Raw genomic sequence first — 25016 nt, 5'->3', positions numbered from 1 at the left:
ACACATGTTTTTTTGTTTTGTTTTTAATGTACAACTTCCACCATGCTCTCTCCTCAATATAACAACCAGGAGGGGGAAAAAACGTAAAATGAATTGGAAACTAAATACATTTACTGTAGTACTTAAAACACACGTCTGGTGGGTGTAAATGCGGTCAGATACTTTAACTGGATGGTATATATATATATATATATATATATATACTTGCAGACACCAGGCATGTAATATACTTAAATATATTTAGGTGTAACCTAAGATCAATATAAACAATACCAGAACAATTCATAATATATTGGTGGGGGGAAAAAAAACATGTAAAGCAAATTATTCGATGACATTCAACGTGGATACAACGAAATAGACAGACACTCAGAGACTCTTTGAATCGTGAGCAAAATCTATTTGCATTGTATTATGTCTGTGATTTGTTTAAGTGTCGCTGTGGTCCTACACTTTGGCCACCGTCAGTGTAGGCGGGATCCCAGCAAATGCACCACAGCGCCAACATATATCAACATCTGTCTGAGCCGCTCACTTCACCAGATGCGCCCACAGCTGGTGCGCCGCTGTGCAGAGAGGAACTGTGGCGTGCGTACACAAGACCCGAGCCAGGACCACAGATAAACAGAAAAACGACTTGGATATAAACAGTAAAGTAAAAAAAAAAGTAACCGAACTATTTCATTCTGTGGATATAGTCATGGATTTCAAATGACTGGCGTCGCTGCAAACGCGTCCTCAAGCATCAGCTTCATCAAAGTACAACTGAAACTGAAGCAAAGGAGCCCTGCTTTTGTCCTTCAAAAGTAGAGGCCATGGCTGAAAAAGCTGGACATTTTGAGAAAATGGCCATCCCCGTATTGATGTTTGCGGTGGGGGTCGTAGGGAACATCACCGCCATAGCCGTGCTCTCGAAAACCAAACGGGAGCGCAAGGAGTCCGCTTTCTACACGCTGGTGTGCGGTTTGGCGGTGACAGACTTGCTGGGGACGTGCCTGGCCAGCCCGATCACCATTGTCAACTACTTCACCAAACCCCTGCCTGAAAACGTCGCCCTGTGTGAATTCCACTCTTTCCTCCTCCTTTTCTTTGGAGTGGCCGGCCTGAGCATCATCTGCGCCATGTCCGTGGAGCGCTACCTCGCGATCAGCCACCCGTACTCCTACCAGAGGTGGTCCATAGACCAGCGGGCGGCGCGTTATTCCTTGGTTGCCATTTACGTGGGGAACGTTTTATTCTGCTGTCTGCCCATGCTCGGCCTGAGCAAAAGCGTGCTCCAGGTGCACGAAACGTGGTGTTTCATCGACTGGAGGACAGAGAACCCGCTGCATGCTTTCTACTCGTTCCTGTACGCCGGCGTGAGCTCCCTGCTCATCGTGGTTACCGTGGCGTGCAATGTCGCAGTGTGCGGGACTCTGCTGGTAATGCGACGCAAGACAAAGACCAGCCTGGTGCCCAGAGAGAGCGTCAGGGACCGGTGGACAGCCCGCACCTCCGGGGTGGAGATTCAGATGATGCTGCTGCTCATTGTCACTTCAGTGGTGGTCCTCGTCTGCTCCACGCCGTTGGTGGTAAGTCACGGAATCGCGATGCATGCGTGGATGCTATGTGCGTTCTGGTTTTGCTTTGTGTTAAAACCAAAGAGAGACAGACCCGATGCCCAGTTTCACCTGTTAACTGGTTTGCGCACATTATTCAGAGCATTTTGGAAATGCGTTATGATATAAATACAGGAGTGCATTGAAGGGTGTGCAAATTGAATGTGTACGTGGATAGATTCTACCTCTTTTAGTGTATCTGTAATATAATAAATAATGTGTTGAAATAATATTTATATATACAATAAAATAAAGTATGTAGGTAAAAACGTGCGTCACAGATTAAAAATAAATTTGTGCCAAAACATCAGGTGAGAAGTTGAGCAAAGTTATTAACTAAAAACGATCCACTGTTTTAATACTGCAAGAGACGTTTGTGTCTTTTTACATCATTGCCATGTTCTTTTTGTTTTTATTTCGTATTGGGAAATATATTGCTAATCTGGTATCTTTTGGACATGCTTTTTTACTTTTATTGCTCACTGCTACTTGTGACGCAATAAATCGGATATCTGCACCTCATAAAATTAAAAGCATTCTTTTCCGAATTGATTATACCCATTTGTCAATTAAATCAGTACACGTATTGCTTTTTAAGTATAATACACATGCATATCCCGTCATAAATATGTATTATTAGTTATTAAACAACCCCTTTTCAAGATACTTCTCTAAGATGCGACGAAATTAGACATATGATTAAATGACATAATAGCAGAAAATAAACTACACATAAACATCATTTAACATGGGTTTTAACCTGCTAGTCTAATTTTACTTTTTTTAATTGTTTGCCATTTCTGAATTGTACATTTATCCAGACATAACAGTGTCCCTTGTGGCTGTGGTCGTCAAAAAGGAAATATATGAACTAAACGAAAATGATTACGGATATTTGCTGGAGGCTGTGTGTTTCTTTGTCATAGTGTTCAGGTCATTCCAGGTATTTCTCCATTACTATCATCCATACTTAAAAAATGCAAGACCAAGAGGGAAATCGTTATTTTGCAGACAAATCACGTAGACTAGAGAGAGTTTTCTATGTTTTTGTGCGACGCCACTTAGTTCTTTCTTTCTTCTTCGTGACAGGTCCGTGTATTTTACAACCAGATCACAAGGCAAGTGAACGCGAGTCTGGAAAACGACCCAGATCTCACGGCCATCCGCATCGCCTCGGCCAACCCCATCCTGGACCCCTGGGTGTACATCCTGCTGCGCCGGACCGTCCTGTTCAAGCTGCTGGCGCTTTTGAAGCGGGTGGTCCGGGGGCGATCCAACTCCGTCGTCCCGGGACGCCCGCGGGCTGTGCGCTATCTGCTGGCAGCGGACAAGACACACGCCGCCGTGGAGCTGCCCTTCCCTGAAACCCAGGAGGCGACTAATGCCCACCGGGTGCCAACCAGCCCAGAGACCGACCCCGAAGCAGGCGTGAGGAGAAGCACGTTAAACCCGGAGAACAGCTCTTTGGATCTAAGTAAAGACGAAGGTTGCGGTGGAGAGATACCCAAGGACAACTCTTTGACCAAGTCCGTGTCCAATTGTCAGATGACAGTGTTGGAGATCGGATATACATTTAGATAATTTTCAAAGGTTTCACTACTAGGAAAATTCATAAATCACGGATTGCATTTAAATCTCTTGATTATAGTCATTTAAATGCTAGACGTGCAGCTAGGCTATTTATTAATGTAGTGTAAGTAACATCGTTTACTGCAGAGACACTACGAAAAGACTTTTAAGTTATATATATATATATATGTATATATGTACACTTTTTTATCAGAAGTAAAATTATTAAAGAAATTTTTTTGCTGTAAAAAATGCATTTGAATCATTTCCGTCGGATCCCTTCGTTGTCCATCCCATTGCTGCAAATCAAAATATGAATGTAGAGACACAAAATTGGTACATTAAACAGCCTCCAAAGGATTGTGAAATCATTTTGAACCGCCATTTTAATTGAGTATTTGCAACTGTCAGATTTCAGGCTTCTGTGAGTTTAACACATTCTGAGTTTGTTCAGAGACAACACACTGCAATATAAAAATGTGTATTTGTAACACAATACTGGGTATTTTTTTAACACAATTGTGTTAAAAATACACATTATTGTGTTGTAATTTGAATTTTAGCACAAAGTTGTTACTCAGAATGTATTAAATATAACATTCGTTATAAGAGTGTAACCTCTCTTTTGTGAAAAAATACAAAAGGAGAGAAGCAGAGAGAGAGAGAGAGAGAGAGAGAGAGAGAGAGAATCCTTGCGAATCCTTGTATTTCTTATTTGCACAATGTACCAGTTTGCTAGTGTTTTATCCAATTCTCTAGGGAAGTTTACATTTCACTCCAAACCCATTATTCGGAAAAGAGACCTGGTTATGTAGGATAGCCTATACAATGAGTCAAATTACATAAACAAAACCCACACAAATGGCACAGTGCTTAATTAAACGAAACGATTTAAACTAAATCTTATTGGACAGATTATAAACCCAATTTAGGGGGTTATTTAAACGTATGCAAAAAGATGAATTTATACCAAAAGAACCAATGTTGAGTTTATACAATGTGTTGTAAACCTTAAACTACTTAAGGTAAACTGAACTCATAGGCAAGAGCTGTGGCATATTCCAATCCCTCAGGTTCCTGTTTTTTGTTCCAATCTTTAATGACTAGACCAAAATGATATCAAGATCTGGCCCAGACCAATCTCAAAAATGTTACTGGCTTTCTCGAAGGTTTTAACTAATGCAACGGTTATATAAATGTGTTCAACGATTGTGTGAGGCTTCTACAACCACCGCACCACAATCACCAGAAGAAAATAAGAAATGTGTTAAAAGTACCAGGACACATTGTGCGCATCATTTTCTATTTGTGCAAGGTAGTGTCTCTTTGCTCAAAGTGTAAATGGACACTTATTTATCAAAATACCCTCTTAAATGAAGTCCATAAAAATCACACTCTTAACATGTTGTTTTTAACGTGTATTCTAGGTCTTTTCTAAAAATACAACAAACAATCAATCTTAGTTATTTTTTTAAGTGATCAAAACACAGTACAGGCCAATTACAAGCGCAGTGCTTTGTATCAAGTACGGCATATCAAAAGCTGCATTGAAGTAGACTTTAATTGGTAATTCCGAGCCCTATGGAGAATTAATGTTTGTCTTAACTGGGTCAATTACTCTTTACTATTTGTTTAGCCTGCTGGGGGAAATAAAATCTTCAAAGAGGTCATCAAACGTTAGTTTCTCCTACTTTTTTTTTTTTTTTTACATCCTCGTCCATGTTTTACATAATAAATACAGCACAGCAATACATTGGCAAAACTACAAGGAGATTCATGTATTTAAAACGCCAAATGGAGATTAAGAAAATTACAGGACTTCTTGCGAGAAAGGAAGAGCAAACATGGTGAATCGTTCCGCAGTTCCATGTGTTATTCTTTATTGTTTTATGTTTGACCATTTTTAAATTAAAAAAAGGAAGGGAAAAAAACTAAATAAAAAATACACCATATAAGTTAGAGCATAATTGCACCAATATTTTAATTTTTCTTTGTCCTTTTATCTAAAACACCATAAATAAAAATCTATAAACAGTAAAAATGCCATTGCGTTCTTCAATAACGTTCACATATAGAGACAACTTGACAAGTTGAAGTCTAGGAAAAAGAACAAAAATAAAAATGAACAAACGGTCCTCATGAATAACAAACCCGATAAGGTACATTCCAGTATTTCTATTACAGCATATAGACAATATTGCCCCAGATATTATACTAATAAAGTATTTTCTTGTTCATAATGATGAATGTGAATTTCAAAAAAATCAAAGACGCAAACAGTGAATCATTTACCCATGTTCCTATTTAAAAAATACTGCCTAAAATACTTCCCATTTACACTTTTCTTCTTTAAAGTGCTGTGATCAAGGAAAACCCAATGCAAGGTTTCCAGTGAATCTACTTTTCTATTGAATCTATTGCGAACTAAAACTTGCTGCTGGTAATTGCCGTCGATTTAAAACAAAATAATTCAGATATGATTGAAAGCAGTTAAGGTGTTCGTGAGATTCAGATATATGTATACAGGGCCTATACATTATAGGCCCATGGCAATTGAAAAAGAAGAAAAAGTAGGCTGTAATGGTTTTTAAACGCAGGTATAAACGTCAAGTGCATTTTAAATTGAGCTATCTTAAGGAAAATGTATCGGTATTCATACATTATATTTTGTGTATCAGATTATGAAACAGATTTCTGGTAAAATAGTGATGGTCACTGGCAGATCAAAACTTTGACCTAGTGCATTGCAGATTATATATCAATTAGGGTTTATGTTATTACATTTTCTATTATATGGATGCACCTTTTGTAACATTTACGTTCGGTCAAAGCTTGGATTTAATTATTAGAAGGACATAACTCCAAATGAAGTTATAACACAATAGCACTAAATCACAGTCCTAATTGATGTGATTGATATATGACTGATCATTAATGTAATACCTTCCATGGATGTGTAGGCCTATAGCTTGATTATTATTATTATCATGTTAATGTATGGAAAAAAGGTGCAAATGACGAACTTTACAACTACTCAGGTAGCTTGTTTAGATTGAAGTCCAGCCTCCCTGTAATGCTTTGCACCTGTTTCACTGCAGTTTTAAACACAAAGTAACCTACGCTTTGGAGTCTTGCATTAGAGACAAAATGGGTTTAAATGTTAAAAGACCAGTTATATAAATTGAGCATGTAAAGAAAACCAGACCACACACGAAGACGCCTCTTTGTTTAGAGGAATAAAGTCGAAATTGCTCCAGTCCGAATTCTATCTGGTATTTATAATCTCATAAAGTGGGATGTTAAGGCTCAAATCGCCCTCTGTAACTTCTATTTCATTACTCCAACCCACATAAAACTAAACCCTGCACCCGCTAAGCCTAACCCATAAAAAAAAAAAAAAAAAAATTGATCATATGATAGTATTGTTCTGTCAAATGTATCTCATAGCAGTTCACATTCGGGAACATTCTTTATAAATGTGTAATGTATTGTACAGGTCTAATTTACAAGACGTTTGCTACCCGTCATGTATTCCCCTATACGTACTTCTTAAACCATTTAAATTGCCACGGCTAATGGTCTGCACACTTTTGCCATTGTGTTCAGCTCCAAGAGGGATTACGGACTGCATCAGGAATGTAAAAACATCTATTGCAAGAGTCTAGTTGGGCCGGTTTTGAGGCCCCCTTTTCCATTCCAGGCTGATTGGAGAAGACGCGTTACATGTCCTACATTTTAAATGCATGCAAACAGTCTGCAGGATCACATCCTATTGCAGGCAGAACCGTTCGTCAACCGTTTTGCAATTGTAGTCTACCTATACAGTCTTGAATCTTAATGCAGAAGAAATACGATGCGTTATAAACCAAATGCAAAGGTTCCTAAAACTGCATTAAAACCAGTGTTGTAGTAAAAACTATTTTGGTATGCATGCCTACTGAATCCACTTTGTAATGTTGCATCTTTTAAAGTAGAGCTGAAGTCGATTATGTACCTTGACATGAAAGGTTGTTTCACAGTCCTGAACAGCTGTAACTTAAATATGCTTAATAAAGTTTAATAAAAACATACAACATAGGTTCAGCACCTAAAATTAAAACCGTTCACTACTTGTTCCCCGCATTATATTTTACCTCGCAAACTCGTGATTAAAACTTAATTAAAAGCAAACTCTGTATTCCAATTAGATTTTTTTCTTTAAGGTCACGGTCAACATTAATGAATTAACCATTGCACCATTATCAAAAAGCTGTCGGAGGTGTACCAAATCAAGACAAAGAAATCTGAAAATGATGGTAACGCTTTAGAGTAATGAACACCAATTCTTAATTGATTCTTCAATTGATTATTGTATGAATCCTACAACACTAACATGATTGCCTCATGCACTTCCACTGAGTTCTGATGTCCATCACATGTACAAGCCCCAACCCCAAACTGTAACCCTATCCCTAACGTTACTATAGCCCTGATGGATTTTGTTCCAACTGAGGTCTTAATTGTTTAATTGAATCCATAAATTGACCTAACAAAGCAATTCACCAATCAATTAAGTTATTAAGACCTAGGTTGGAACAAAAACCAGCAGGGCAAGGGGTACTCCAGGACCGATTTGAAAACCCCTGCTATAGCCTAAATGTGATTAACAGCAGAACTCTCGATTTGCGTGTTATTTCTGCAATATTCATACATCCATTCACCAAGAATTGCTGCCCATGATTGTAAAGTGTGACCACAATGACAAGTACTTCATTTTGAATGCAGTCCACATGTATTTCACATTTTCTAAAATAATGCTCACATACTGGAGCATAAAAGTTCGGCGCTCATGCGTTCATTTGTAACTGTATTCAACTACAGTGTGTGTCGTTTAAAGAGACCGGGATCGTTTCCGTTGTTATACCTCCAACCACCAAACAATAACAATGAAAAACTGGCTCTGAAACGGAGCAAAAATGTGTAAATCACATGCTGCCATTTATGAAATATTAATATTGGCCTATGTACATGTATTGAAAAAAAATCCACAGTATATATACACATAGTACGAAAACGACACGATACTACAGCAGTTGCAACAGCAGCGTGTGTTCCATGTGGCTCCAACGTCGCATATATATGACGTCACAAGTTTTCGTCATCATCGCCACTAACTAACTCGACTTCCCCCAACGGTGACCCCGCGCAACACCGTTCATTTAATCAAATAACATATGATCGTAACCGCTTAAGCGATCTATAAAGTGGCCACCAACACAGATAACATACTTTGCCAGGCCAGCCTTTGTGTAACTGTACACCTTCAACACTTGTAGTTTAATTCTAATGTTGCATTAAAAAAAAAAAAAAAAGTGAATGCAGACAATTTTGTAAGACGTGAAGTTGAAGGAATTTTTGACACCAGCAATATTCTATATGCTGGATGTCTGGTGTTCATTTTAATAACCCAACAGGTCATTCATTGCTTTTATTATTTAAAAGACACATAATGTGCTTGTTTCATGGTTGGTGGTTGAACTTGGTTCAAGGTTGGGTCTGGAAAGGTACACCCTCACCCTCTTCCATTCCTCATTCAACTTTCTTCCATTCAGCTTGTGTATCCCCCTCCCTGCTCTCTTAACTTTACTGTCCCCATGTGTGGTACGGCAGGGTATATAAGTCACAGTGTAGATATTCCTGAATACACGTTTGCTTGCAGTTGCACCTTATGCAATTTGAATTCTGGGGGGAAAAATGCTACATTTAACACAAGTAGTCTACAATACTGGGAGATGTTTGGCCAGTTCCTCCTCAAACAATCTGAATAAACCAGACTAATGCCTACACGGAAGTTTAAAAACAAAGGTAAACATTTGGTCTAACTGCAAGAGGACAGCAGTATTGAAATACATATAAATATCCAACAGAGTTACTTTTTTACGTGTAGAAATGTAGGGATATCTTCTGTAAACAGCGTTTGATACTATTCCATGATAATAATCAATTACTGGTTACAAAAAACAAGAAGATTGTGTAAACCGGAGAGGGTTTTAGTTGTTAAAACATTGCTTATAAAAGTAGGGCAAGGTGGACACATTGCTGATAGATCAAACCTCGTCTCCACCCTACGACTACTGCAAAATAAACAAGCTTCCACTGAACGAGCAACGGATCTATAGATCTTAAGTGCTCCGTACAGTCGCATGGTTATCGATTGGCTTGGTTCCAGTCAAGAATCGCTACTTGGCTGCTGCACAATTACAAAATAATGTTAGTTCACAGTTGACAAAATTATTTAAAAAAAAAAGGGAGCAAACCTGTTAGGGACACCTTATCATGAACAGATTAAAAAAAATAAAAAATTAAACGACATGATCATTTGCTGGACCGCTTTGGGCGCGCACATTAACTCTCCCGACTTTGGCTTTACATTCCCTTTTCCGTCTCAGAAGGTTCAGACAGCGCTGGAGAACACAGAACTTGATCGGCAGTGAAGTCCAAAGAGCAATCTCAATCTACACGTCATACTGGTTGGAGCCGTAACCCATCGTGTAGGTCTGTCTGCTGTACTGGAAGTGATCAGTCAGCACGTTACTCCTGCCGTACTGAAAGTCTGAGCTCTGGGGGAAAGGCCCCGTTCCGTTGGGTTGCATTTTCTCCAACGACACATTTCCGTGATCGAAAGAGACCAGGTCCTGCTTGGAAACTGGCAACAACTTCTTCTTGGCTTCCTGGTTGGCATCGTATTTAGCCTGCGGGGGAATAACAAGAAGTCAAGATTAAAAAATATAATTTAAAAAAGGAGAACAGTCCAGCTCGAAACTCAACACAGACCCTGTGCTTCAGACATTTGCTTCATCAGCATTTTTTTGGCATTATTTTAAGTGGTGAATCTTGGTTTCTTCTTCACTTCCTCTGGGTTTTTTAACAGGATGAACCCACAAGAAAAGTGCGTCAGATGTAGAAAAGCATAAACGTCACAAAAAAACATTGGAAATAATCATTATATTATCTGAGCAGTATCTTCACACAGGAAACCAAGAACAACGTCAAATAGGCAATCATACAAAACCTACAATTACAGGAAAATGTGGACAAGCAAAACTTTTTTTTTTTTAAATGTGTAATGTTCTCTGAGGTCCACTTATAATGTTAAAGATTTTTACATCAAAAAACATCATAATTTAGAAGTAATCGGCTATTTTCTGTCCTGTTTTGACCCCCCTCATCGGAACACACAGTTTGAATAGGCGTGGCGGATTGTAGACTCGGAAGTAAATGCCAACTGGTATGATTGGCTAACAGTTTTGCATATTTAAAACATTTTCAACTCCCCGTCAGTACACGTGTGGAATTGTTTTGAAAATTTCCGATGTTGAGAAATGGCAGCCGGTGACATTCAGCCAAACATGTTTGAGCCAGAGTCTGATCCCGAATCACAAGACAACGAACCTGCACCTCAAATGGCAAGGATACTACAGCCTGCATAATCATCTTTATTTATATTTATACTTTATGTATTTGTGAGGTAGTTAGCCTATTACATTATATTAGAGTTTAGCCGAAGACGCTACAGAAAGCGGTTTGTGTTGTTATGTTGTTAACATTTATGCATATTACAAGTTTTATATTTCATTGGTTGTTGCATATAAAGTTTAGATACTAGGCATTAATACAGTTATATCTGAAAAAGGAAACTTCGTGTTGCTTCATGTAAACGAAGTATAAATGAATGTACCATCGTTTGTCAAGCTGTCGTTCTTATATTCATCGTCCATCATTTTCATGAAAGTTAAAAACTTGCCAATTGTTGTCTTCGGAGCCATCTTTATCGTTTGGTTTCAGCATAGACCTGCGTTTGCCTCTCTCGTTATTTACCTACTATATGCGTGAATCGGTGGGCGGGGCTAAGCAGGCAGTAATGTAGAAGCAGGCGTTGATCTTCTTCTGCGGAGGTGGGGTTTAGCCACACTATTACATAATAAAGTGGCACATTCCAAATGCTGTTGTTTTTGCAGATTGCCTTTGATATAAGCTGTTTTTAGACTAACAAAAAAGTTTTGAGTTCTGAAACTTACAGGATGTTTTTATAGTACAATTACCTCTTACATGTCAAAAGATCAAGGGAATTTTGATTTCTCAGTTCATGACCCCTTTAAAAACCATGACATTTCCAATTATTGTATGGTTTCTGACAAATTTGTAAGACATTTGCTTCTTAACACTGAGGACAGTAAAATTCTGTCCTGGCCCTTAAACAATGACTGAATTGCACTGACACTTGTGCATAATTGGGCCAGCCCTTCTAGGTCTGCAGTTTGCAGATCCCAAACTGACCATCCCTGCTCTGCACCGCAATTAAGGCAGAGGGAAAGAGCAGAGGAGACAAGAATGCTCAACCCACCTTGTTGTAGAGGAAGACCCCCAGAATGGCAGTCAGCATCCCCAGCATGTTGGTGGAGGTGACGGGGTTCCTCAGCATCAAAAGGGACACACTGATTACCATGATCCTCTTGGTCGCGTTGGCCACCGCGTAGCTCAGGGGACTGACCAGATTCAACACGCTGAAGGCGATGACATTCTGGGCGAAGTTACAGAAACCGCTGATCAACAGCAACATCAGCGTCCAGGACCAGTCGTTGACTCCGCCCTGAGATGAGGAGTACATAAAAGCGCAAGTGCATGGAGAGCAGGTTTATAAACCATTTGAATAAGACGGCCTAGTGTAGCCATCCTGCTTTTTCTTTTGTAAAAATGTTAACACATACAGTGAGGGAAAAAAGTATTTGATCCCCTGCTGATTTTGTACGTTTGCCCACTGACAAAAAAATTATCAGTCTATAATTTTAATGGTAGGTGTATTTTAACACAATGACAGAATAACAGCAAAAAAATCCAGAAAAACGCATTTCAAAAAAGTTATAAATTGATTTGCATGTTAATGAGGGAAATAAGTATTTGATCCCCTATCAATCAGCAAGATTTCTGGCTCCCAGGTGTTTTTTATACAGGTAACGAGCTGAGATTAGAAGCACTCTCTTAAAGGGAGTGCTCCTAATCTCAGCTCGTTACCTATATAAAAAACACCTGTCCACAGACGCAAATCAATCAATCAGATTCCAAACTCTCCACCATGGCCAAGACCAAAAAGCTGTCCAAGGATGTCAGGGACAAGATTGTAGACCTACACAAGGCTGGAATGGGCTATAAGACCATCGCCAAGCAGCTTGGTGAGAAGGTGACAACAGTTGGTGCGATTATTCGCAAATGGAAAAACACAAAATAACTGTCAGTCTCCCTCGATCTGGGGTTCCATGCAAGATCTCACCTCGTGGAGTTTCAATGATCATGAGAACGGTGAGGAATCAGCCCAGAACTACACGGGAGGATCTTGTTAATGATCTCAAGGCAGCTGGGACCATAGTCACCAAGAAAACAATTGGTAACACACTATGCCGTGAAGGACTGAAATCCTGCAGCGCCCGCAAGGCCCCCCTCCCCCTGAAGTTTGCCAACATCTGAATGATTCAGAGGAGAACTAGGTGAAAGTGTTGTGGTCAGACGAGACCAAAATCGAGCTCTTTGGCATCAACTCAACTCGCCGCGTTTGGAGGAGGAGGAATGACCCCAAGAACACCATTCCCACCGTCAAACATGGAGGTGGAAACATTATGCTTTGGGGGTGTTTTTCTGCTAAGGGGACAGGACAACTGCACCACATCAAAGGGACGATGGACGGGGCCATGTACTGTCAAATCTTGGGTGAGAACCTCCTTCCCTCAGCCAGGGCATTGAAAATGGGTCATGGATGGTATTCCAGCATGACAATAACCCAAAACACACAGCCAAGGCAACAAAGGAGTGGCTCAAGAAGAAGCACATTAAGGTCCTGGATTGGCCTAGCCAGTCTCCAGACCTTAATCCCATAGAAAATCTGTGGAGGGAGCTGAAGGTTCGAGTTACCAAACGTCAGCCTCGAAACCTTAATGACTTGGAGAGGATCTGCAAAGAGGAGTGGGACAAAATCCCTCCTGAGATGTGTGCAAACCTGGTGGCCAGCTACAAGAAATGTCTGACCTCTGTGATTGCCAACAAGGGTTTTGCCACCAAGTACTAAGTCGAAGGGGTCAAATACTTATTTCTCTCATTAGCATGCAAATCAATTTATAACTTTTTTGAAATGCATTTTTCTGGATTTTGTTGTTGTTATTCTGTCTCTCACTGTTAAAATACACCTACCATTAAAATTATAGACTGATCATTTCTTTGTCAGTGGGCAAACATACAAAATCAGCAGGGGATCAAATACTTTTTTCCCCCACTGTAAGAGAAGTTTATTTAATTAAAATCAAACACATTGGACACACCTGTTTGCAACCATATAAGCCCACCTGTGACAATAAACCCCACCTGTGTGAGCAAAGAAACACATGGGAAGGAACATAAAACTTGCTCCATTTCGCAAGTATCCAAAATGGCAATTCTGTAAGTTTAATGCTTAATTTGCAAGGAATGCACTGAGACCAAGTGGAGTGAACTTGCACGGTGAAGCAGCTGGAGATGTACTTGCTTCTCCCTTTGGCAACTCTTATATAGGATTGGTTTGGTTTTAGGGTTTGTAAACAACGTTTTTAAATCTGCTGCTATTAACGTGATGTGATTTTAAAAATGCAAGCATTGATTATTGATCAACTTGACTGTATATTATGTGAACTGGGAGAAAGATGAAAGGTGTTTTTAGATGCATCCTGTGAAGTGCTACAATGTTGATTGTTAAAAAAACCATACCATTTTCTATTGTTTCACTTTCACCCTGTCCATCCAAAATTAAAAAGCTTGGGTTTTTCTTCGCCCTACTATTGGAAAATATATACAGTTTAAATATATAATTTACATTCCTTTCAATGCTTTTGTAAAATTATTCAGCACTTTTACTTGTCAAACTACTGCTCTGTTAGGAAAGAGCGGCCTCTAGTGGAGGACTCAACAACTCTCAATGTATTTTAACAATTCTATTTGAGAACAATAGAAAAGCTGTATTTGACCTGAAATAGAAATTCAGAAACCTTGCAGATACATTTTCAAAAATAATTTGGAATTAGAAATATTCAGTATTGATGTCCACAAAGTTTAGATTTCAAGCTATGCTTTTTAAAATCACACTAGTCTATTTACTTTGGAATTAAATTTGAGCATTTCATCAATTATGAATGAATACGCAAGATAAAATCGGTCAGTCTGAATAGCGCTTTAGTTATTTTTTAATATAAATTTAATTAAATTCTACATTGAACACCACATTGGATGTGCTTTCCTGACAAACCAAAATAAGTATGTATAAGTGATTACCTTATTTATTATCTTGCGCTATTTTTAACATTATCCTTGTGTTAACAACAACAGAAGAAAAAATGTTTTGATAGATAGGTATACAGATACAGTCACAAGATCGATCCTAATGTGAACCCATGTTTCAGTTGATTACTCTGTAGAATGAATGCTGAGGCGCCCCCTGCTGTCCACTCACCAGATCACCATCCACCAGAAATGAAGACAAATCTACCAGGACCCAGGTAGGCACCATGAACAACACCGCATTGAAGCCCAGGACGTTCAGCAGACGCAGATGGTGAATCCGAGTGTCCCGCAGAACCTAAAGGGAGAGAGTGGGGGATGGGGGCACAAACCAGATAAGCACTCACTGGGTCACAGCGGTTTACCCTGATACATTTGGATATAAGCATTCCAAACCTCATCATAGCTACTATCCCCTTTTAAATTTCAAGCTACACCGATCAGCCATAACATTATGACCACCTGCCTAATACTGTGTAGGTCCCCCTTTTGCCGCCAAAACAGCCCTGACCCGTCAAGGCATGGACTCCACTAGACTTCTGAAGGTGTGCTGTGGTATCTGGCACCAAGACGTTAGCAGCAGATCCTTTAAGTACTGCAAGTTGCGAGGTGGGGCCTCGATGGATCGGACTTGTTTGTCCAGCACATCCCACAGATGCTCGATTGGATTGAGATCTGGGGAATTTGGAGGCCAAGTCAACACCTTGAACTCGTGATTCATCAGACCAGGCCACCTTCTTCCATTGCTCCGTGGTCCAGTTCTGATGCTCACATGCCCATTGTAGGTGCTTTCGGCAGTGGACAGGGGTCAGCATGGGCACCCTGACTGGTCTGCAGCTACGCAGCCCCATATGCAACGAACTGCAATGCACTGTGTGTTCTGACACCTTTCTGTCAGAACCAGCATTCACTTTTTCAGCAATTTGAGCTACAGTAGCTTGTCTGTTGGATCGGACCACACGGGACAGCTTTCGCTGCCCACGTGCATCAATGAGCCTTGGCCGCCCATGACCCTGTCGCCGGTTCACCGCTGCAGACCAGGAACACCCCACAAGAGCTGCAGTTTTGGAGATGCTCTGACCCAGTTGTCTAGCCATCACAATTTGGCCGTAAGCAGATCCTTACGCTTGCCCATTTTTCCTGCTTCTAACACATCAACTTTGAGGACAAAATGTTCACTTGCTGCACGACTCTCTCGCGGTCCAACAATGGTCAGTTACCTTAGCAACAGATGGTGGGTACCACACGCTGCTGCTGTAGCTAGCCAGGACCTTCAACGGAAGCGCTGTGCCCTATGCATTAGTTTCTGCACCTCCAAGGAGCTGTTTATCTCACCTGCATCTCTCCCTCTGCTTTGTGTGGGACCAGTCTACCATTTTCTCATTTGCCATTCTATTCTATTCTATTCTATTGCTCTTCTCTTGCCAAAACTTGTCTCTGAAAAGATTTCCCCAGGACTGTGAGGAAGGACATTTATCACTGTGGCACAGGCTCCTGTGCACTGCCAAAGGCATTCAAAGATGTGCATGAGACTAATTGGTTTCCCTGTTGCACTCTTTCGCAAGCAGCTTGGAGACGTCCTTTTTAAATGCTGTTTTTGCTGGAGTAGACAATTAACCTAACTGTGTCCAGTCCCCCTGAAATAAAGATTGAGTGGATAGAGTAAGCGTTTGTCTCTAGATTGACTACATTTAGAACACATTTTGTACTGGGGTTAAACAAAAACAAAATGGTGTCCTGAGAATATCAAGAGGCTGCTCTGATGAGGCCTTACCTTTTTGGAGAAGATGTTCTGCAGAGAAAAGCAGAGGGTTGCAGCCAGGGCACTAATCAGTCCAGAGAGGTCAAACGACAGCTCTGTCACCGTGGCTAGCAGCACACCTCCGATTATAGGGACCAGAGACGTGTAAACCTGGGGAGGGAGAGAAAAAGTCAAGTGCGGTGTTTTTCAACTGTCAGGCATTTACAGGTGTGAAACAGATGTTTTAGACACATGACAAAAGTCACAGTACAAAAAGAAATAGAAACAAATCACTCATTTATAATTTCTACCAGAATAAGACAAGTCAGCTTTAAGACAAGCCGACGTTTCTCAATGCAAGGTAAGGTTTATTTTCAAATTTATAAAAGGGCAGTGCACAGGTAGGAGGGGTTGGAGTGCCACGTGACATTTTAAACTGAGGCAGGTGTGCCTTGAGCTTTAGAGGGTTGGAAAACTGCTCTGGCCCAGACTCCTCCACTGAAGAACATAGTTTTCATTTGCTTTGCAGCTTACTCTTTAAACAAACACCAGTGCTTCCCCACACCCCAAGTAAAAAAAACTGGTAGTTTAACATTCCCAGAGGATAATGATTATCTAATTTAATTAAAAATATGCATTTCAGATTTTTGTATATGTGCACAAAACTCAAAACTATGTCACATTTAAAATACACACTTTAAATGCCCAGGGATCTATGTAGATCTAAGGCTGTTTGCTAAAATAATAATACTAATTGATGAATGAGATCCTGTAGAATATCTTTAATCTCCTCGTTTCTGAATACCTTTCTCAGCCCCTCCCAGCACACACAGTCCAAATCAAATCACTTCGAGCACCTTGGTTTGCCATAAGAGCCCGTCAAGACTCTTTATCAGATGTTCAACAAGTCCTGTAAAGGTCAACTTGAATGGTACGACCGAAAAGCCTACTGCATCCGGGATAGGCATTCAAAACTAACAACGTCCGTAACTGCAGTCGAAACACAAGGTCACAGTACAATAGAGCTCTCACAACAACCTCCTCCAGGCATGACTGCCGATGTGGGGATAGGAAAGATGAAGAAAAAACAGAAAGGAAAAAACAGTAGCTTCTTTTATATAACACCAAAAAACTGAAGTTACAAGCTTGAAAAGATTAAACAAGGAAACAGGTTTACATTAATACAAGCTAGCGATCTCATTATGCCACATCAGTGTGGTAATACAATCCAATGCCTTTTCCAGGGGCTGCTCACCAGCGCACAAGGACTTACCTTTGTCGTCTGTTTCTCCTTCATGATGATGCGAGACAACAACACCACCCAGATTGGCATGGTGGCTTTGACTGCAGGAAAGAGAAACAAAGACAAAACCAACGGTCAGTACAACAGCAGCGATGGTGGCTTACAGCAATGCCTGGTGGATTTCAAGCCAAAAGTGCTGGGGATATGGATAAGACACATGCTGCAAAAGGAGTCTGGCCCAGGTTCAGGTTTCAGAAGCAGGAGGCTTGTGTCCAAACTGTACTGAAGCAGCAACAAAAAAATAAAAAGGTAAAATCTGCCTAATTCTGACTTCACATGCCCGTCAAGGCAAAGTAACAAGTTTGAAATATCCAGCCCCTTCTTTGTCAGCTTTCAGAAGATGTATAGGACTATAATTAACGGGGTGAGCATGCTCGATATACCTCCCCTTCCATTTCAGCACCAGCAATCCCTCTCTAGATTTTGTACGTCCCCAAAGCTGAATTCATGGACAATGTGAATGTGTTCAAATATTATTGCTTTACTGCAGTACTTAGCGTTATAAGATTAGATGGTTAGGTATATGGTATAGTGTGCATTATGGAGAGGTTTGTTAGGAGAGGGTAGAGTGGGACAAAGCAGCAGCGCAATGCTATCATGACTTCACGAGAAGCATTGAAGACACCGGAAACTCACTTTCCAGCCCACAGACAGCCACTGACCGAGACCCGCTCAAGGTTAATGCACACATTACATTTGGAAAGCAACTGGACTGAGATGGCCTTTTAAAAAAAGAAAAAAGAATTTCAAATCAGACTGAATGAGCACTTTATGAAGGCGTCAAGTTCTTGTTTTCTTGGAACATATCCAGACAGAGGTAATGATCTCTAAATACCTGCAAGCATCTACATCACATCAGAGCTACATTCCATCCTATTCGTAGATAGAGGGATTTCTGTAGATACACAGAGAGCTGACATAATGAGCTCCATAAACTAGCAATGTAGCCTTTATCTAATGAAAACAAACTTAAATGTTTTATCTATTGGTCACTGAAGCACATGTATATTTACTATATACAGCAGCGTGTCAAATGAATTGAATCTCCCAATACCACAGAGAAGTGTCTAAGAAAGGCACCCTCAGGCCAAACAGAAAACAATATAAACATATGCAGCTGGTAAATAGTGCACAGTACCATATTGTCCCAAATATAAGACATATTTTCTTTATTTTTGTTAAAAAATAAAACGAATCCTCTCATGGACCTAAAAGCAGTCTTTTCTTGTGATGATACTGGAATACAAACCTAGATTTGTGGATTACAAACAACTATCTGAGCTTTACAGGAATAAAAAAAAATGTATCTCCCGTAATGGTAAGTAAAGCATCTTTTCTTTTTCTCCAATTGATTTATGAAGTTTTCTTACCAGTTTGATATAGCCTAAGGTACATTTCTTTGAAAATTTAGGTAGTCTTAAAATTGAGACTGCATTATATTTTTGCCAATACGGTAATAGGAGTGGCGAAACTTAGCACCAGCCTATGTATGACGACAGCGGTCTGGGGCTTGAATGCTTTTATAACAGTCTGTGCGTAACACACACAGATAACTCCCTTTCACACCTAGATACAGGGAAAGGCCTGGTGTGTACTACACTGCCACACGTCAGTCAACAGTACAATAGGCTCCAGCAAAAACTATTAAAAATCTAGTTAACCCTCCCTGAAAATAACTTTTGATGAGAAAGTCATTCAGTCTTACAGAGTACAAGGTGAGAGTTAGAGTCAGCTACAGCAGTATGTTGTTCTTAAAAGCTCTTCAGGTCACTATGTGCCAACTCCTTACTAAACAGAAAGGTAATATCTTCACTTACACCTCAGTTTCATCCTGTTTACGGATCACTCACTGCAAGAGTTAACGATGCACACATAAGCAATTATTTAAAAGCCATGCACAAGCTTCACGCTCGATTTCACAAGAAATATGTAAATTAAGTCTCTCCACGCTACTTTTTGATGACTACTCATTAAAAATGGACTGGGGACCTGATTTTGCAAATGTTGGGGAATTATTTACTTATGAGTAAGACCGCTGATTTAATTAAATATTACATTATTCAAATTGAGATCATTTATGGGTGGCGTTACAAGCTTGTTGAATGAATGAGAACATAATTATTGTAGCATATTTGCAGCTTATTATATTTCTTAGTAGACACCCTTATTCAGGGTGACTCACAATTGTTACAATATAACATTTTTTACAATTACACATTTATAAAGCTGGGCAATAACTCCATAAACATAAACATAAACAAACACAAAATAATTTACCAACTTTGCATGAGCATGGTCACTTAATAGCCCATCTTGTACTTTCAGTTCTCAGAAGTACACAAGAGTAAACCTTCCGTCTTCTCTGTCAATTTATTCTCCTACAGTATGTTTTATACAAGAATAACTTCAGAAGCCTTCACAAATGCGATTCTATCTGGACTATACTGCACTTACAGATGGCTCATGTCAAGATGGACAGCTTGAAAGCACACCCTCCAAAAGACATAAGTTCCTTTATGTATTCTATAAAAGGTACTATTATGGGGTTTCCAGCTACTTCCATTTCCCCAGAGTTGACTGGGTTTCGAGGCCGAGAATGAGGGGCCTCCTGAAGCTTTAGTTCTGGGAGCGTTTGTGGCGCTGTAAGGTAGAAACAGACGCCAACAAAGTTGAAACTGCAGCCATGGACTCTTATCACGCGTTTGATAGCCTACATTTGAACTGGCACAGAGATGGTATGCTAAAGCACAACAGAAGCTGCCAGCCTGACCCATTTCTAAGCACCAGCCTTCATAGACATGGCAAGGAGAGGGGTGTGTTCAACAGGTCTGTAGGATGAGGCCTCGGTTTGGAGGCTTGGAGGGTACGTGCAGCTGTGAGTTTTCCCTCTCATAAAGAAGGGATGTCCCAAAGAACTGTTGGGTGGCCAGACTTGCAGGAAGTCTACAACAGAGACAGTCTACATGAAGCTTCAAAGTAAAACATCCCTGGAGCAAGGGGGGAGGTTTGCTAATGGATGCAGCACCTACAGGTTTAAAATAAGGGTAGATGTGTCAGTTGTGAGCAACCTAAATGAATCAGTGGGCCCTAAGTCCAGGCATCAAATAACTGCCTGGGCTTCAAGACCCATTTTACCACAATTACAAGCCACAAGTGCTACATTGTAATTTAAAAACAGCAATATAATACAATAAATACATATCAAGAATGTATTAAGGGAGTAACATATTGTTACAAAATAAGCAGTTGTCATAAATATAGTACTTTTATATTTTTGAGGGGTGGAGTGGGTAGTTGTGGGTCGCAAGTGGATGCACTCTGGGTCACAGGTTGCCCACCACTGTGTTATATCCAGTAAAGAAGCATTCTGCATGAGTGAATATGTATATAGAACTACTTGCACAAATTGTGTATTCTCTCTTTTGACACAAGAACAAGAACCCTAGTTTAATCCAGGTCCCACTTCAAAGACAGGTCAAATTTGTCTATAGTCCTTTACAATCATGTGTACATTACCAAGAACCCTGGACAGCATATCAGTGCTCGAAAGAGCTTTTGTGAAAGGGAAAATTGACAACAAGCTTTCTGCTACTACCCTTGCTATGGGAGTACAAGGAAGGTTTCTGGGATATGTGCCTTAATATATAGGCTATTGGGTACAAGACAGAGCGCAGTATTAAGAGTACAAGAATACAGAAATCAAAGGACCACAAATAGGACCCGTTAGCAACACACTTCTGGTTTCCCCATTTTACAGCCCACAACTGTCATCGTGACAAGTCAGTAGCTATGAGGACCACTTGTGCACTAACTTTAGCGTGCCAAGCGGAAGGGGGCTCATCTAAGTAAAGGTACAATGTCGAACTGGGCATCTTGGATGTCATTGGCATAGACTTAAAGTGACAGGTCCTGGTATAAATAAATCCACACTGACGGGCACAATTCTCCCTTGATATCACATTACACGATGCACATGATAGTGGGGAGGGGAAATCTAATCATGCACATCTCCAGGGGGGGAAACTATATTCCTCCTAGATGATCTCAATAAAAGACCAACCCCAGTCTAGCTACTGACTACTGCAGAAAGCCCTAGATAAATAATAATACTAGGTTTTGCACAGATCCACATCACTTGGTCAACAGAGGAGTTTACCTGTATGCGCATAGGAGACCGGGACCTTCCAGATACTGAAGTGAGCCGATACTGATGCGAAGTATTTCCCGAAAGCCAAAGGCAGGATGAACCAGCGGTAATATCTGCCGGGTAATTCAGTTTTAGGGACTCCCCATGCCCGCAAGAGCGGCGGCAGGAAGATGACGATGGAGAAAATGTGGAAGAGCGACACGGTGACCGGGTAGGGAAATCCATTCAGGATGATTTTATTGATGACGTTGCCCCCCGAGCTGACGGAGTACCAGCAGAGGCACAGCAGCGCAATCCGGACTCCTTCCTTCACTTGTGGACGAGCCACCGCAGCCATCTTCCAATTCAGAGTCACAGCACCGGCAGCAGAGACGGGGAGACGTGGAACAGAGCTACGTATGACACGGAGCAGATAGACGCTTTGCACTGTACGTCACTTCCGCTATTTAAAGCCCCGTTCTGTCGCTACACCATCGCTGGGCCCGAGAGCAAAGGCTGGGTGGCAGCGTTTATGGATTTGGTCCCCCACCACAGGAGACTAAACGTGTAAACATAACGTTAAAGAAAGCAAATACATTAATATTACTATTTCCCAAAGAGTCCTTCTAAAGGGAACATAATAAAATACCATCTAGTTGCCGGGGAATAACGTGCAGGCCTATCCACGAATTAAGTAAATTATTTCACATTTCAAAAATATTTGTAGGAAACACACATTACAGGTCTAACCGCCTTAGGTAGTAGGTGTATATAATGTAATATGGCATTTAATATACAATCCAAACATGTAGTACACAATCAGCAAGTACCTTGTGTGCCCTGTGCTGTTTTTCATATTTTGTTATGAAGCGTCCAAAATAATTGAATTAGTGGACTGAAACTTCATTCTTGCTACAGAAGATAGAGGCTAATTTACAACGGACAGTGCTTCATACCGACAAGATGTTTGTTACGGTTCGTTTTGTAGATTTCATCAGTGTAAACAGGGCCAAAGTGATTTACAAGGGCCAGGTCAAAAGGTTCAAGTCATACACTGTGTGCATTACTTCCAACTTACATCCCTTCTTCTTCAGATTGATGGACGTGTTTTAAAGTTCCTGGTAAAAGCTCTGGCTTGGTCACAGCAACTCATTTTCCCCCACTGTTGGCAGCTGTACCCAAAACGTGCCTACAATCATCTAGTTGAAGACAGGTGGAAGTATGGCAAGCTAAATTAACCTTCAGAGATATCTGCAAAATATTGTTTTGATATCTCAAATTATACCAAGCTATTTTCAAATATTTCAAGATATCTGGAACTACTTTTCAGTTACCTATAAATTAGTTTGCTATCGTTAAATGTTTTCAAGAGATCTTCGAATGTACCTTAAAATAAGATCTGCCATTCATTTGAAGATATCTCCAAGTCAAGGCAAGGTATCTCAAATTAATTTCAAGATATCTGAAATACATTTAGGAATATCTCCTTTTCGATTACTGTTTGGTTTTAATTAAAGCTCAACACATCTGCAATAAGGGGCAGCTTTTGTATTGATCAGATTAACCATGAAAGAGAATTCAATGTCATCTCAATCAAGCAGGAGATTAATCAGTTGGGGGGTTAAACAGGGGGAAGCTGATGTTCCTTTGATCCAACTAATTTAACAGCGTGGGGACATGACATTTCAGTGCTATAACCAGGCACCATGTGAAACAGTTTCTATGGCATGGGGCTGACACACAATTAAGTTGGTTAAAGATCTGACATTAAATTTAAACAATGATAATATGCAATGCACCTTCTGTATGCAATTATTTAAGGCTTTCCACCACAAAAAAACAAAAACCTCATGCCTCCACTTACCCAGACTAGAAAGTGACCTGCCAAGAAAGGACCAGGTTTTGCGATGCTTGCACTAGCCCCAGAATACCCTCTAGAGGGCAGTGGATACTAGAGTTCCAGATCAACCTCCAAAAATACCCATGAAAATGTTTCCTACATCCAATTTCCCAGGATTCTTCAAAATATTTAACAGTCAAAACAAGACAGAACAGGGTGCCTAGGTCAGGTCATGTCTGAGCTATGCCATATCTCACACTCAAGTTAGAGTTGTACTTATTCTGCTTTGAGAAATCTCTAAAAAGGGTTTTTATTTGCTGTAGTCTTTTCCATGTTTTACCTGGTATAATGTGGAGAATGGGCATGGTATATTAGGATAACCCCAACCCAGTTTATGATACTCCCTTATGGACTGTTTCTTTCAAATTTTTTCCCAGACTCTTTACTGCACTCTTGTGGAGAGTCTCATTCTTTAACCCAAAATGAAACTAATGTGAGCTGACCCTTTGTTTCAGTAGATATTTTAAAATTGTATTTTAGAGCTGAATTTTCCTAATCTTTCATTTAGTCACTCTGTCCACTCTTAATTTTGGCCAGGCAATTTTCATATGTTCCTGCTTTGCTTGTTATAAGGCAAACTCGCACACTACTTCCCCCCTATCCCCTTCCAATGCTAACCAAGAGGATGTGCACAGGGGAAACAATATGGTGTCACAACCTGATTCTGGTGTTACACAGAAATGCTTCCCCCACAACACTTCCTCCATACAACTTAATGGTCTATTCAAAAGTAAATTTTGCAGGCACAATTATCATTATTTTGTATTATAATAACAATTAAGCCAATGGAATCCAAAACAAAATCCAAGCTACAATTATACAAATCATTTAAAATAAAAGGTAAAAAAACACTTAAAACATAGCCATGCGGTACACTGAAGTGACTAATGTTACACTATCAACAACTCCAAATTGTCCTAATGGCTATAAGGTGCAAAGTTTTTAGCACTAAGACATCCTTACAAAGGAACCATATATTATGTATTATTTCTCCCCAAGATCTAATCCAACTCGGCCCAAGGCTCTCCTGGAAGAAGCAATCCTAGTTTCCTGATCAACTGCAACTCAAGCATTTGAGGGGACCAATTTCCACTTTATGAGAATTTATACACACTCAACAGATGTCTGTGCTGTACTTACAAAAGAGAGGCAGCAAGAGACTGCAGTTTAAACAGCAGACAGACTGTTCAGAAGAAATGTGAATCTAGTGACCTTGGCAGAAGCTCTAGTTTTGGATTAGGATAGTGGGGAGATAAAGGTTTATAGTTTTTAAACATTGATATAGGCATTGTTCTTTTATATACCAATGCATGGCTGTGGGAATCCAGAAACATATTGAAATGCATAAAGACTCAGATGTTGTGCATATTGTTTTTGTGTTTTTTTTGTTGGTTTTATTTCCACATTTATATCACAACGTGTCCACTTAAAGGGACCAAATAGCA

General features: G+C 40.1%; 3 protein-coding genes across 4 annotated transcripts in view; 1 reads left to right on the top strand and 2 right to left on the bottom strand.

Moving 5' to 3' along the window:
* The first annotated feature begins 500 nt into the window (after positions 1 to 500).
* On the top strand, positions 501 to 3421 carry LOC136718301 (prostaglandin E2 receptor EP4 subtype). The gene is made up of 2 exons (XM_066695987.1): positions 501 to 1571; positions 2688 to 3421. Exons 1-2 carry the CDS (start codon positions 816 to 818, stop codon positions 3177 to 3179), a joined length of 1248 nt encoding a protein of 415 aa, XP_066552084.1. The 5' UTR covers positions 501 to 815; the 3' UTR covers positions 3180 to 3421.
* Positions 3422 to 5022: 1601 nt separating this feature from the next.
* Positions 5023 to 22105, bottom strand: slc35e1 (solute carrier family 35 member E1). The gene is made up of 6 exons (XM_066695357.1): positions 21702 to 22105; positions 17516 to 17586; positions 16276 to 16413; positions 14674 to 14799; positions 11551 to 11796; positions 5023 to 9898 (listed from the first exon to the last, which is right to left on the bottom strand). Exons 1-6 carry the CDS (start codon positions 22027 to 22029, stop codon positions 9662 to 9664), a joined length of 1146 nt encoding a protein of 381 aa, XP_066551454.1. The 5' UTR covers positions 22030 to 22105; the 3' UTR covers positions 5023 to 9661.
* A 2834-nt stretch (positions 22106 to 24939) lies between these two features.
* The window catches only part of LOC136717921 (mediator of RNA polymerase II transcription subunit 26), a 14215-nt gene continuing 14138 nt past the window's right edge, over positions 24940 to 25016 (bottom strand). For both annotated transcript variants that reach the window (XM_066695494.1, XM_066695495.1), the window contains exon 3: positions 24940 to 25016. This exon is cut by the window's right edge and continues 3054 nt beyond it. The gene's annotated coding sequence lies outside the window, so the exon portion shown is untranslated.

This window comes from Amia ocellicauda, chromosome 22, assembly GCF_036373705.1.
Source record: "Amia ocellicauda isolate fAmiCal2 chromosome 22, fAmiCal2.hap1, whole genome shotgun sequence".
Classification (NCBI taxonomy): domain Eukaryota; kingdom Metazoa; phylum Chordata; class Actinopteri; order Amiiformes; family Amiidae; genus Amia; species Amia ocellicauda.
Note: the sequence above shows the minus strand (reverse complement) of the source record. Positions and strands in the feature narration are given on the sequence as shown.